Genomic DNA, 13,774 nt, shown 5'->3' with positions numbered 1-13,774 from the left:
ATTGTGTTGCATATTGTTATCTTAAAGTAGAGGCTGAGATTGCCAGATATAGGCGTGCAAAATTGAACAAACCATTTAGGCTCTAACCATTCCAACCTTTCATTTCTGATTTCTTTTTTAAAGCGAAGCACAAAGTGCGGATGATACGCGTGCGCCTCCTCGCGGCCGTTTGGGGAATTACCTGAGCGAGGAAGCGCGCACCTTGCGGATGCATGTGGATGGTGCGCGTGTGTCATGTGCGCATGCGCAAGTGTGCGCAGGAGTGTGAAGGGGCAACTCGGCCTGCACCCAGCCCCTGTCCTCCGACGCCGCCTCCTTCACCCGACCAGCGGCCACGGTCACAGGGACCCCAGGGTCACAGACAGGAGTTGGCGCTGCGAGGAGCAGGGGTGCGGATCCCTGGGCCTGGTTGTACAGTCTCTGTGCCGCACGTTCATTGAGTCCTCTCGGTGACTCCAGAGCCCAGGTGGGGCCTGAGCTGGAGGACGGGCCCAGCTCAGCTGCGCCAGCACAGTGCCGCCTTGGGGTCAGCAGGGCACTTGGGAGAATCAGGGTCAGCTGCGCAGATCTCCAGCGGGGCGTCTTTGTGAAGTGCAGGTCCCAGGAGACAGCTGGGGTCTTAGCTGGGTCTCTAGAAACAGCCAGGAATCCCTGGAGGCAGCTGCAGCACCCTTTCTCTTAGGACTGTCTCTGTGGCAGGGACCCCGGGGATCCAGTCTCCTGGCCACTGGTAGGGCCGTCCAGCTACAGCTCCCACTCCAGGGGAGCGGCCCTCCTGCCCCCGAGACCCGGGTGCTCCCAAGGGAAGCCCTCCTGGTGCTGCAGGCTGTCCAGAGTGACTTCCTGAGGCCTCAGGTGCAGGGGCCACGTGGGCTAGGTCTTTGGTGGGCAAGGACAGCGTAGGTGCTGGACTCCACCGTGGACTGTGGGGACACCTCTGGAGCCCCCCTCAATGTGAGGGCTCGGTGGTCCAGCTGAGCATAGGTCACCTCTTGGGGGCCCTGTAGCGGGGTCTGTGGAGAGACCAGGTGAGGGTGTCAGGGGCTGAGGACCCCACATTCTGCAATCCTGCCGCTATGCCGGCCCCTCCCACGGCACCAACGTTGCTCCTGCCACCAGTGGAATGGGCAGGCAACAGCAGGTCACTTCCTGGACAGGCCTCCAGCTGGACGCAGGCGCCAGCCCTAGTGGCGAGCACAGCCCCGGCCGACTTCCTCTGCAACCCTAAGCAGACCGCAAGCCAGGCCACCAGCTCAGCTTCCCGGAGTCCCTGACCCAGGTGGATTCGAGCCCTGCTAAGCGGGTTCTTGGTTCCGCGGTATCCATAACCCATCCCGGGACTTACGGAGGGGCCCTGCTGTCTGCCCCGCGGAAGAGGTCGGTCAGCTGCGGCCTGGTCTGGGGAGGAGAAGACATGTGGTCAGACCTCAAGTGGACCTCAGAGGGCCAATGTGCCCAGGCCCTGCATCCCACCCAACACCTCCTAGAACGCTCCCAGAAGCCTCTTCACCCTCCACCTGCTGACCCACCGAGGGCCCCTCTCATGCCTCTCCCAGCCCATTTACCTGCTGTCCTCCCGAGGCTGACCCCAGCCAGGCTACACCTGAGGGAGGAGAACAACCAGATTAGGGCAGGCTGGGGCAGAACACCGGGAGAGGTGGGGTCACGGGGTTGGGGGACACACCTCTCCTGAGACCTCTGCCTCTGGTCCTGTTGTCTGGGTGGCCCTGAAGACAGTCAGGGGTGCAGGTTAGGGAGGCCTTGTTCCCAGCACCCCAACAGCCAGCCTGGGACAACCTTCTCTCACCCCGAGACCTACCCTGTTTATTCTGACGCCGGCGACGCAGGCAGAAGAGGAGGAGTAGGAGGAGCAGGAGCAGGATACCCACGGAGGCACCGATGAGGAGGTAAAGGTGCTCCGCTTTCAGCCCAGGGGTGGCTAGGGAGACGGAGCCGGGTCACCAGCAGAGCCCCCACGGGGCACGTCCTGAACGCACTCACAGTGGGTGCCTGTCACGGACAGGCTTCTGTGGGAGACCTCAGCAGCGCAGCAGCCTTAGAGCATGGAGACCCTGCCTCCCGCACGCCCAGCCACTCTCAGGGTGCACAGTGGTCAGCAGCCAACAGCAGGAGCCTCCCCTTCCCACGGCACACCCCGGGCTGTGAACTGGAGTCACCGTGACTCACCAAGGTGACTGTCATCCACTGGTGTCTATGTAGCTCTTGGGGAGGTGGAGTCCACCGAGAAGTCAGAGGCCCGAACTGCCCAGGGCAGTGCTGTGTGCTCGCAGCCCTCATAGACCCTTGTCCACACTTTACATATCTTCCTAATCTTTTGTTTATTTATTTGGTACAGGGTCTCACTTCACAGCTCAGACTCGTAGTGATCTTCCTGTCTCAGCTTCCCCAGTGCTGGGATTACAAGCATGTGCCACCACACCCACTACTGGAGATTGAACCCCAGTCCTTGTGCTTGCCAGGCAGGTGCTTAGACCACTGAGCTATCTCCCCAGACCCTTGTGCCCGTTTAAATCACCCACATTTTATTACCCACATTTTCAAAACAAGATGAGGTGTGAGAGGCCAGGCTGCCTCACCCCGCTGGGGTCGCTGCTGTTGGATACATAGGCAGAGCCTGCTGCACAGCCCTGAGTACCAGGGACGTCCCCTCACTGGTGAGGCCAGTCCCCGGAGGCGGTCTTCTGATGCTTAGTCCTGACCATCAATCCCAGCACAGAGAGGCCAGTGAACCCCAGGGCAGAGGGCACTTAGTGACCTCCACAGAAGCAGGGCCCCACTCAGGGGACTGAAGTCTCCGGGGCCGCAGCAGGATTCAGAGTGGGGACAGCTGCTTAGACTCCACCAGACTCTGCCCCAGTTCTCTGCAGAGAGCAGAACAGAGAAGCAGGAGAGGGAGCCATGCCCTGTGCTGCTCCACCTGCTGGGGCAGCCGCCCCTCTGCCCCGCCCACCACGTGCTCAGCTGACCGCACAGGTGCTCTGTGGACAGCAGCTCTGGAGCCCTGGCAGCAATAGAGGAGGACGGGACCTCCTCGCCAGGCCCTGACCTAGGACCTCTCCGGAGCTGACCACAAAACGACATGGGCCATCCCATCCCAAGATTCTCCCAAAGCACCATGTGACCAGGTTCAGGTCCACCCCTGGACCATGAGCCCTGCCCAGTGTATGGGAGGGACCCAACCAGAGGGGACATATTGCTGGGGCCATGAAAGGTTCTGTCTCCTGGAAAAGATGCAGAACAAGCAGGCCCAGGGAAGCAACACTCGCTCTCTTAGGGGATCTGCCCCAGCAGCTCTAGGGACATACTACCCACCCAGCCAGCAGGGCAAGCTCAATGCGCACCCCATGCAGGTGTCCAGTGAGACCAGGACTTCAGGGAGCAAGGGGCAGGGAGGCCTAATGGACAGGAGCACCAAGAATGGGGGAGAGGGCTTATAGTCAGGAGGAGGGGATGGGAGACAGAGGAAAGCACCTGGGGACATGGTACAGATAGCTGGGGACAAACCTGAGGGTACAGTTGAGGCTGGAAGCATGGAGGTCTGGGTGACATCTGTACTGGTCACTTCCAGCTCCAAGATCTCACTGCGTGAAGACCAAGTGGACCACTTCTGATAGATGCAGGCATAACGCCCAGTATTCATCAAGGTGAGGTAGAACCTGGCCACATTGTTGGAAGTTGCAGTGTTTCCCACTTCCTGAACTAAGGTATAACTCCCCGCAGAACACTTCTCCAGGAGGAAGCTCTCAAAGCCCCACTGGGCTCGGCAGACGATGGTCACAGTGCTCCCTCTGCGTGTCACACGGCCTGGTTCTACAGAGATGGAGGGTGCAGGCAGGAGCCCTAAAGGAAGCAGAGCAGACCTCAGTGTCCCCTGAGTGGAAATCATCACACACAGAGCTGATGTGGGGCACCACACGGAGATCCTGGCAGACTTACAGAGCTGCGCAGCTGTGAGCCAATGCAACTCACAGGTTTGCACCCCAGTTCTCACCCCTGTACCCTCACAATTTTGGATCCCAGTCAGAGCAATGCTGAGGCCTGGCTTGGATCTCCCAGAACCCTCAAAATGAGCACAATGGGTCCTTTGGGGTGTCTGATGTGAACCGCTCCCCTCCTGCCCCTGGCCACTGCCCAGGGCCTGTGGGGCAGCCCCCCTGGGGATCCCTCCGGGCTTCCTGTGCTCATCTCAGCCTCGTCTCTATTTCCTCATTGTCCCACCTGAGGTGGAGCTAGGGACAATGAGCTAGTATCCCCATAAGAGCAAGCTCTGTAAGAGTCAGGAGCTGGTAGAGGGTCACCCACATTCATGGTCACTCTTTCCTACTGACACACAAAAGCTGATGACTCAGATTTCATCCTTGCACCTGACGTATAAATACATACACATAAGAGGTGTCGACTAAATATGGAGATGCCAGTCGCACATGCGTGGGCTGCACAGCACGTTATAGGCTGCGTTCCTGTAAGCCTTCATTGAGGAATGGTAAGTCGGGCTCACGTACACACGCACTCCTCACATCCTCCCACTGCTGTGTGGGTAGAACACTAGGAGGTTTTTTTTCACTCTTGTGATTTTCAAGCACACCGTAGGTCTCATAAACCATGTTGCTTGAATGGTCTGGACTCACTCCAGCTGAAATTGTGCACCGTTGGACAAGGGTATAGGTATCCAGGAACCAGGGCCCCAGGCAAGCTGCGACAGGTCGTGCCTGGGAGGGGGCCCCTGCTCCTCCTTCCACTGTCCTTCCAACCACATGGCAGCCCCTCTTTGCCCCAGGTCTCCTTCCCTGAGTCATAGTTCCACAAGTGTAGGAAGCCAGGACACAGTCCCTGACCTTGGAAAGGACACTGGGCAGAGCCAGACATGGACAGATAACTGTTCCCATGCCCAGCTGCACCCGAGATGAGCGTCCTGGCGAGGGCAGGAACCTGGCCCAGGAGGGAGGGGCTGCCCACCTTGGGTGCTGGGGAAGGGCACCCCGCTGAGCCCAGGGCAGGAGGGGTTCACTGTGCTGAGCACCCAGGGACAGCAAGGTGGAATGGCCACCTGCCAGGGTTGCCAGAGGACACTGAGCTCCCCCTAGACAGGAGGAGGAGGCCGGGAGACCCACCAGGCACCCGGACACTGTGGCCTAATGGGGAGTCATGGTCTTGCCCATCACTCAGAGGCAATTTACAGCGCTCTCAGCATGGAAGAAGATGCACCAGGTAATGTGTGTGCTGGCTGGCTCTTTACATGATGTCTACTTGCTGCAAACGGTCATGCTGTACATGGTAAACCGGTGCAGGCTTGTTGGCCAATTTAAAATTCAGCCTGAGACAGAGAGATAGCTCAGTGCACAAGCGCAGGCCCGGGAAGCGCACGCTCCTGAGTTCACGTCCTGGCACCGAAATATCAAATAAAATAAAGCTCAGCCTGCGAGCTGAGCGCAGCTTGTGCCTCTGAAAAAGTGGTAGAAAGTCCAGATATCTAGGGACAAGCGCCCCAGCCTGACGGGCAGAAGGAAGTGCGCAGGGGACAGCCGGGCCCGGACCTGAGAGCTGAGCCGTGCTGCTTCTGTCTGAAGCTAAACCTTGGCAAGCGTCTGAGGAGGAGGAGGAGTACTTTATATCAACAACAATGTACACACAAGCCTTTCAATGAAATTGGAATATCATGGAATGTAAGACAGAGCACTGGGGCCCCGCTCAGCTGGGGCCTCCTGCTCCTGCTCCTGAGGAGCTGGGACAAGTCTGGTTCCCCAAGTAGTTCAAGAATCAAGGGCTCAGCCTGGGCCACACTGGGGCTACATCCCCTCTGAGGACACCAGCGTGTCACCAGGGCACCTGCGCCCCATGGTCACTGCTGTGCTAGTCACCTCACCTGAGAGACAGATCAGCCCAAGAGTCTGAGGACGAGTGGGCCAAGGGAGTGTGGGGCAGGCAGAGTGCTACGTCCCTCGTTCTTCAGGGAGAAAAGACCTCTGGGCTCGGTGACACTGGATGGGCACACAGGCATCGTGCCAGGTGGGCTGAGCCAGCGCAGGGCAAGCACCGCAGAACCTCATCTCCTCCTGTGGAGTCAGGAGCTGAGGGGGAGCTGCGGCTCCCAGAGGCCAGGGGAGGCCCTGGATGGGAAGGAGCCACACTGGCTCACAGGCAAGAGGGGCACTTAGGGCAGATGGGGAGCTCCTGAGACCTAGGGTGGGCGGGGCAGGCTGGCTGCGGCTCACAGTGACACAGGGCACATTTCAGACGGCTCAGAGGGCAGCCGTGACATGTCACCACGAAAATAAGCCTATGGAGACGGATAGGAACCTAACTCAATGCTCCCAAATATGGACATTATATAAACGCATTGTTCAGTGAAGTTTAAGTACAAACAATTCCTATTTCTCTTTTGAAAACAAAAAAACAACAAACACAAACCATGATCGAGATGAACATGGTGGCAGAGTGCTAATCCCAGCACTCTGGAGGCTGAGACAGGAGGATCGTCGAGAGTTCCTTGGCTACATAGTAAGTTCAAGATCAGCCTAAACTGCAAAACAAGGCACTACCTTCCCTCAATAAAAAAAAAAAAAGGTAAGAAATGTGTAAGCTACATATTTCCCATTTCACAAGTGGGAACCGAGGGAGGACACCCCCGCCCAGAGGCCAGCTCCCTGCTGCCTAGCAGAGTTAACAGGACTCACCCTCCGCTGTGAGGATCTTGTGGCCCAGGCAGAGCCCTGGAAGAGAAGCGCAGTTAGAAACACCCAGCGGCAGGGTGCTGAAGGCTGGAGCAGCAGGGGCTCCCACACTTACCAAACCACCCCACCTCACCGGGACACGGGCCCTGACCCTGCTTGCTCCAGAAGACTCCCAGACCCCAGCAGATGGGTTCTGCCCTCCCCAGCCCTTCCAGCACCCAGCCTGCTGCGCACCCAGGGAACTGTTTCTAGGACCAAGTCCTCTGCTGCCCCTTGAGTCCGGCAGGAATGGAGGGGTAGCCAGAGGGCTCCTGCTGAACCCCCAACCTCCTGGCTGGTGTCAGGCTGAGCAGGGATCAGGACCCCTTCCCTAAGTCTCCTGCCTCGGTCCCTCCAACCCTCCTATTGTCCCCGACTCACCAAGGGCCAGAAGGGAGGGGAGCCAAGGGGACATGGCCTCAGATACAGAGGCCTGGACAGACAGGGCCAAGAAGCCGTGAATCAGACCCAGACAGACTCTCCCTCGCAGCCTCACTCAGAGAAAGGAGGCGTTCGGCCTCCCCTCTCTTGACCTTCACTCCCCAGGGGCAGAAGCCACCTTCCCTTCAGAAGGTGGCTCTGAGTGAATCCTCAAGACAGCATAGTAGTGGCCCTGGGCAGGGTGTTGCGACACAATAGCCAGCACTTCCTCACACTGAAAATGGGAACCACGGTTTGCTCCTGCCAGTGTGAGGACTGCGGTCCCTGATAAAGCCCAGCGTGACAGTAATCACAAGGAGCACACCTCCTAGAGATGAGAGTCTCAAAGGCTCTCAGCTGAGTCTCCCTTCTCAGAACCGAGCCCTTGTCCCATCTCTCATGACAGATCCCTGACCCGCTGAAGCTAGGAGTGCAAACGGTGCCATTGCTGAGCGATAGCGGAAGGAGGTGCTGCAAAATGTTGCACAACCCGGCTGCCGTAGGGTCTAGCAGTGCACTTTCTGGGTGAGTATCTAAAGGAAGGGGCATGAGTATGTGGAGGAGAGAGCTTCACTCCTGTGGTCCTCGGCGGAACTATGACTGCAGAGCCGTGGAAACCATGGAGATTTCCACAGCCGGGTGAACAGCTGCACATGGGCTGCGTGCAGAGTGGAACGCTGTGGGGTCTGGAGAAGAGAAGGGAATCTTGCCCGGTGCAGGCTCCGGTGACCTTCACACTCCTTTCCTGATCCAGATAAACACCGCCACCACCCCCGCACGCATTCCGTGCTCTGTGCCCTTCTCCAAGGGCTGCCTTTCTCTGGAGTCTGGGAGCTTGAAGGAAGACGGAGTGCCCTGGCTCCCTTCACGGTGTGGCCCTGTTCCTCTGTGTATTGGCCCCCACAGGGGTGCTCCAGAAAATGCTTGTGGGATTTACAGACTCCGCCACAATAATACACGGAATCCTCAGAACACCACAGCCTCCCCACTGCTCCTTCCCTCCCTCCCTCCCTCAGCCACGTCCACCTACGCAGCACAGTCATCCTCACTGGGGCCGTCCTCCCCCAGGCCTGGAGATGCTCAGCGGAAGACACAGGTTCCTGCTGCAGGTGGAGAAGAGCAGAGACGAGAAGAGGGCTGAGCCCTGACTGGATAAACCTCTGCGAAGGTCAGGGACAGGGAGGGAAGACGCCCACAGCACCGGACAGCACTCAGGGCTTTAGGAGAACTCAGGCAATATCTGACTATAAGCTGCATATATTTTTATTTTAACTTGCTTGCTATTCATTCAACTCAGGCCCTCAAACATTCTAGGAAAGTGCTCTACCACTGAGCTACCGTCCAACCCCTTTTCAAAGTTCATATCATGCAGCAGTGCTCCTCTGAGGTGCCCTGCTTGACCACGTCTCCTCTTCACTCCCCGTGTCTTTTGTAGATTTCTACTTTGTGGTTGCTGTGAGGTTTGCAGAAGATAGGCTGCATGTACACAGCCCGTCCTACGCCCACAAGTCCACTTCAAGCACATGTACAGAGTCTTATTTTATTCTTTTCTAATGGAGACCATCATGAAGTGGTTCTGAGCTGCATATATATATATATGGGACAGTTTCCAAACCAATTAGTAGGGCAGTTTCAATAATTAATACATCACATATTGTTGTCTTCATAGTAGTTATTCATAGTGCAAGATGCAGACATGATATCCTGTCCAAACACTATTAATACAAATCTTTCTTCTCATTGAATTAAGAGAAAGTAACTGGATATCTATTGGACTTTATGAAAAGCTTTTTCTGCATCTATTAAGATGATCATGTGATTTTTATATGGCTCTGTGATATAGTGTATTATATTTTTTGACTTGAGAATAATGAACCATCTTTGCATTCCTAGGATGAATCCCACTTGGTCATGATGTACAATCTTCTTGAAGATTTGCTTGGATTCTGTTTGCATATATTTTATTGAGAATTTTTGCATCTATGTTCACTAGGCAGATTCACCTGTATTTCACTTTTTTGGTTGGATCTTTCTCTGGTCTTGGTATCAGGGTAAATATTGATGGCAAATTAAATGCCTTAAGAAATGTGGGCATTAAAGTTTCTCTAAATTTCTTGTGGAATTCAGTGGTGAGTCCATCAGGATCTGGGCTTTTCTTTGTTGGTGAGTTTTTAATTATGTTTTCAAATTCATTGATATTGGGTTATTGAGAATTTTAGTATCTTCTTGATTCAGCTTTGCTAATTGACATACATCTAGGAATCTGTTCAGTTCTCCTGTGTTTTCCATCCTAAGAGAGTAAAGACTTTCAAATAGGTATTAAAGATTCGAATTTGGGTAGGATCTGTAGTTATTTCTCCCTTCATTCTTATTGCACGAATTAGTTTGGTTTTTTTTTTCTCCCCTTCCCTCCCTTTTTTGAGAAGGTGGTCTGGGCTTTATTAATTTTATTAATTCTTTCAAAGAACTGACTATTTGATTAATTAATTCACTGTATTGTTTTCTTCCTCTGCAATGTGTTAATTTTAACATTGATCTTTATAATTTCCTCCCTTCTTTGGTCATTGGACTTGACCTGCACTCTTTCTAAAAGTGTGAGGTACAACATAAGGTTGTTTATTTGTGTTCATTCTGTTTTCCTGATGTGAAGATTCCCTGCTAAATTTTCCTCTGCTGATTGATTTCAATGTGTTTCACAGGTTGTGGTAAGTTATATCTGCATTTCCATTTGAGTGTAAATATTGTTTAATATTGTCTTTAATTTGATCTGTAACCTAATGTTTGTTCAGTAGTGTTATTCTTTATGTCTAGTTGTCCACCCAAAGACTCATGCAGTCTTGAGGTGGGGACTTCTAGAGTTTGAGATTAATTCATGATCAAGGCTGGGATTATGGGTTTTAGTACTGCTGGGATTATGGGTGTGAGTACATCAGCCAGCCTGGGGCATATAGCCTCAATGCAACTTAAGGAAGACAGACTTCCTCTCTGTTGCCATCGTTGCTGTTACTCCTCCCTTTTGCTCTTGCTGTTTTGCTGCCTTCCACCTCCATGAAAGGATGCCCTTTGCCATATGCCACTCTGCCTTGAAGCCAGCTGAGTACGGACTGAACCTCCAGTAACTGGGAGTTAAATAAACCTTTCCTTCCTTCATTTTAAGTGTCAGGTATTTGTCCTAGCAAAGAGAGAAGAGCAACGGAGACAAGTAAAGCGTTACTAAATTTCCATGTGTTTATATAGTTTTTGCAATTTCTTTTTCAGCAGTTTCAAATTTCATAGCACTATGGTCTGTGAATATGCTTGGGATAATATAATTGCTTTGCATTACTTCAGCATATTCAATGCACTATTATATGATCTATTTTAGACAACATCCCCTTTGCAGCTGAGAAAAGTGTATATTCTGCTGTTGTGTCATGGAGTACTCCATAAAGGTCTACTAAGTCCATTTGTTCATAAGTTTGGTTCAGTTTTATTATTTTCTTATGGGTTTTTTGTCTACTTGATTAATTTCCTTGGGACAATGGGATATTAAGTTTCCGTGTTATGTTATTGCTTATTTGATTATGTGTTTATTAATATTTCTCATATATGGTAGTGTGCTAAGGAATTTGGTGCATATATATTTCTGATTGTTATTTCTTCCTTTTACAATTTTCCTGTAACAAGTATGTAGTGATCTCTTTTGATTGTTTAATTTGAATTTCACCTTCTGTGCATACGGAATATCTACCCTCCTTTTTTCTGGGTTCTTGTTGTATTGAGTATTGTTTTCAATCCTTTGACGCTCAGTCCATGAATTTATTTTTGTGTTTAATTTGTTTCTTGTATGCAGCGTATTGTTGGTTATTGTTTCCTGATCTACTCTTCCAGTCTGTTTCTTTTGATTCGTTAATTGAGGCCATTTACATTAATGATTGTAACTGATATGTATTGGCTTATCTTTGTCATGTTATTTTCCTGCTGTTGATTCCCTACTTCTTTTTTAAGAGATTCCAGATTTATTTTTCTTCTTTCACACAAAACAAAGAAAAAATAACACACGATTAAAACTGCCAAAGTAGTTAACTGGTAGAACACACACTTACACACACAAAAAAAATCCAGGTAAGACAGGCTTATTTACAGTGAAGCAACACATGTAAAATTAAGGTACTCATATGAAAATATTTTTAAAAAATTAGAAATTTACTATAATGGGCACCAGCATGCACAGCAATATGGAAGGGGAGAAAGCAATACTTTTTTAAGGACAGGTCTAGCACAAGGTTTTACATCATCAGTTCATTAACATACAGCTAGTTAAGCAGTTTAAGAATGGTTCAAAAATATGTCACATATTTTGACCCTCAACGGTTCATTCTATGCTAAGCTTCCAGCTACTGAGAGGGAAGGAATGCTTCTAAGGAGCTTTCCAAGGAGTTACAGAATTGTGGGCCAGAGGCCTATCTATCATCACAAGCCTGCTCTGGTCACAGCCCTTGGGGAGAACTGTGGAAAAAGTCAAACACCAGTGCACTCCCTACACTGCAAAACCTACAGCAACCAAAATACAATCAGTATTTTTTTCGATAATTTTATTGAGAAACAAATAGCAGTGAGACAGTTTCAAATCAAATTGGTATGACAGTTCCAATAATTAACACATCACATACTCTCTTCCTAGTAGTTATTTGCTGTACAAGATGTGGACATGATATCCTATTTACAAACACCATTAGAACAAATCCCTCTATTCCTTAAGAGAATGTAACTATATATCTATCCTAACCACTTTGAATACACAGATACAAAATGGACATTCATCTGTATCCCCTTTTTTGTTTAGTTCCATCATTTGAATATTATAGGTGTGTGAACTCAGGAAAATATTCTGAGAGTCCAGTAGTCCATAATAGTATTGGGTCTCAATATTTCGTCCCTAGCCTTCCACAGTCAATTAAGACTCAGGACATATGAGAACTTGTACTGTAACGTCATGTACCTCGGTAGTGTCCCAAATTTTCTGATCAAGGAGATTATGGGGTCAAAGAGGAAAGTGATCGATGATGTAGAGTGTGCCTAAGGAGAGTCACATGGGGAGAAGACACTCTCTCAGGCTTTCACAGAGAGCACATTGGCCAAGCAATGGCCGTGACTCATCCACATGGCTGACACTGACAAAGGTTCTACAATCTGAGGTACAGGATCTCAGGATAAATCCTGAGGGAATTTCACTGACCTTCTCAGACCCAAAAGCTACAACTTCTGTTGCATAGGACTTGCTTTTTCTTGGTCTTAACCATGCAGCAGAAAAGCATAAAAACAAAATAGAAGAAGTAAAGCCATGCTGTTATGTTGAGCTGTAGGGACTCAGGTCAACAACTTCTGACACTGCCAGTCAAGCAGAAGACCCAATACAACCAGTATTGCTATCAAATGAGAATTGTGAGCCTCATCTTTGAAGGCTTTTTCTGATCTTCAAATTAGGAATTTTATTTTCTGCTGCAGTGAATCTTGACTAAGCACAGGAACTTTTGTCCTCTTCTGGCTGGTGTTGGAATAAAAGTCACAGACCTGCATTTCAACCTACTGTGTGCACTGTAAAAACCTGAAATAAAAGGTGTACTAAACACCTTGGAATATAGTCTTTTGGAAATCTGCTATGAAAAGCCCTGTGAGGACTCACTAATGAAGTAGGGCAGAGGGCGAGAGTCCTACAGCTGACCGACTCCCTGAGGGACGATCAGGATCAACAATTCCCAGAAATCACCAACATTCACAAAAGGGAGAAACGTACACATACCAGGACATGGAATCAATTTCATTTTATTCCAGAGAGATTCTTCTCTGATGGTAGAGAAACAGTGTGAGGAATGACCCCTGGTCTCTTCATCAGGTGTGCTAACTTGGTGTCTATATTCATGAAGCTGAACAGTTTTTTTAAAACAGGCTGTGGAACTGGCCAGTAGAACTAGCCTACTGAAGCCACAGACCACTGCTTTGCATCTAGTATCAACAAGCATCAACCCAAACCATTTTTCAAGCACTTACTATGCTAATGAATGAAGTTCGCCGCTGTATTATTTTAAAAGAAGTTTTCAAAAATAAGGATTCAGTTAACACTGAGTGAAAAAAGTCAAAACAAGTCTTGCCCACTGGTGAGCTGTCCACTGAAGGCAGACTGAACAGAATGCGCCCAGCTACAATTGACGAAAACACACTATGCTCAAAGCCTGATGGACAATTGTGAATTTCTACCAGAGGCAGAGTGAGCGAAATCAAAGAGCTACCTCTGTAGTATTTCAGGGTCCACACGGCGAGGTACAAACTATCCTCAGAGGCAATGAATACTCCATTAATCACACCGAATGAAGCACATTTATTGCTCATTTTTCTTTTCTTTTTGTTTCAGAAGCTTGTTTATCTCCCTTTTGGCCATCCCAATATACTTTGCAGTAATGCCATGTTGCTTCAGTTCAAGAAGCAACAGTAAGAAAGTCACTACCAGGCAGGTGAGAAGCAGGTTATGGACTTGCTGGTGCACGCAAGCAACTGCACCAAGAGAAATGATGCTGGTCATGAAGTACAGTTTTGGATTTTCTCTCTTTTTAAAATTTAATTTACTTTAATTTTATTATTTTTTT

The 13,774-nt window shown here is 50.3% G+C and overlaps 1 protein-coding gene across 1 annotated transcript in view; it reads right to left on the bottom strand.

Moving 5' to 3' along the window:
- Positions 1-258: 258 nt before the first annotated feature.
- LOC101580496 (leukocyte-associated immunoglobulin-like receptor 1) overlaps positions 259-13,774 on the bottom strand; it is a 45,897-nt gene continuing 32,381 nt past the window's right edge. Inside the window, exons 4-10 of the mRNA XM_023708530.1 lie at positions 3,536-3,831; positions 2,188-2,212; positions 1,820-1,939; positions 1,685-1,727; positions 1,566-1,603; positions 1,346-1,398; positions 259-1,013 (exon numbers count right to left, since the gene is read on the bottom strand). Of these exons, the coding sequence (XP_023564298.1) occupies positions 852-1,013; positions 1,346-1,398; positions 1,566-1,603; positions 1,685-1,727; positions 1,820-1,939; positions 2,188-2,212; positions 3,536-3,831 (737 nt within the window). The 3' untranslated portion in view covers positions 259-851. The remainder of the gene's footprint in view (positions 1,014-1,345; positions 1,399-1,565; positions 1,604-1,684; positions 1,728-1,819; positions 1,940-2,187; positions 2,213-3,535; positions 3,832-13,774) is intronic.

The sequence above is a fragment of the Octodon degus genome, unplaced genomic scaffold (assembly GCF_000260255.1).
Source record: "Octodon degus isolate 3935 unplaced genomic scaffold, OctDeg1.0 scaffold00387, whole genome shotgun sequence".
Lineage (NCBI taxonomy): Eukaryota > Metazoa > Chordata > Mammalia > Rodentia > Octodontidae > Octodon > Octodon degus.
This window is presented reverse-complemented; position numbering and strand designations above follow the sequence as displayed.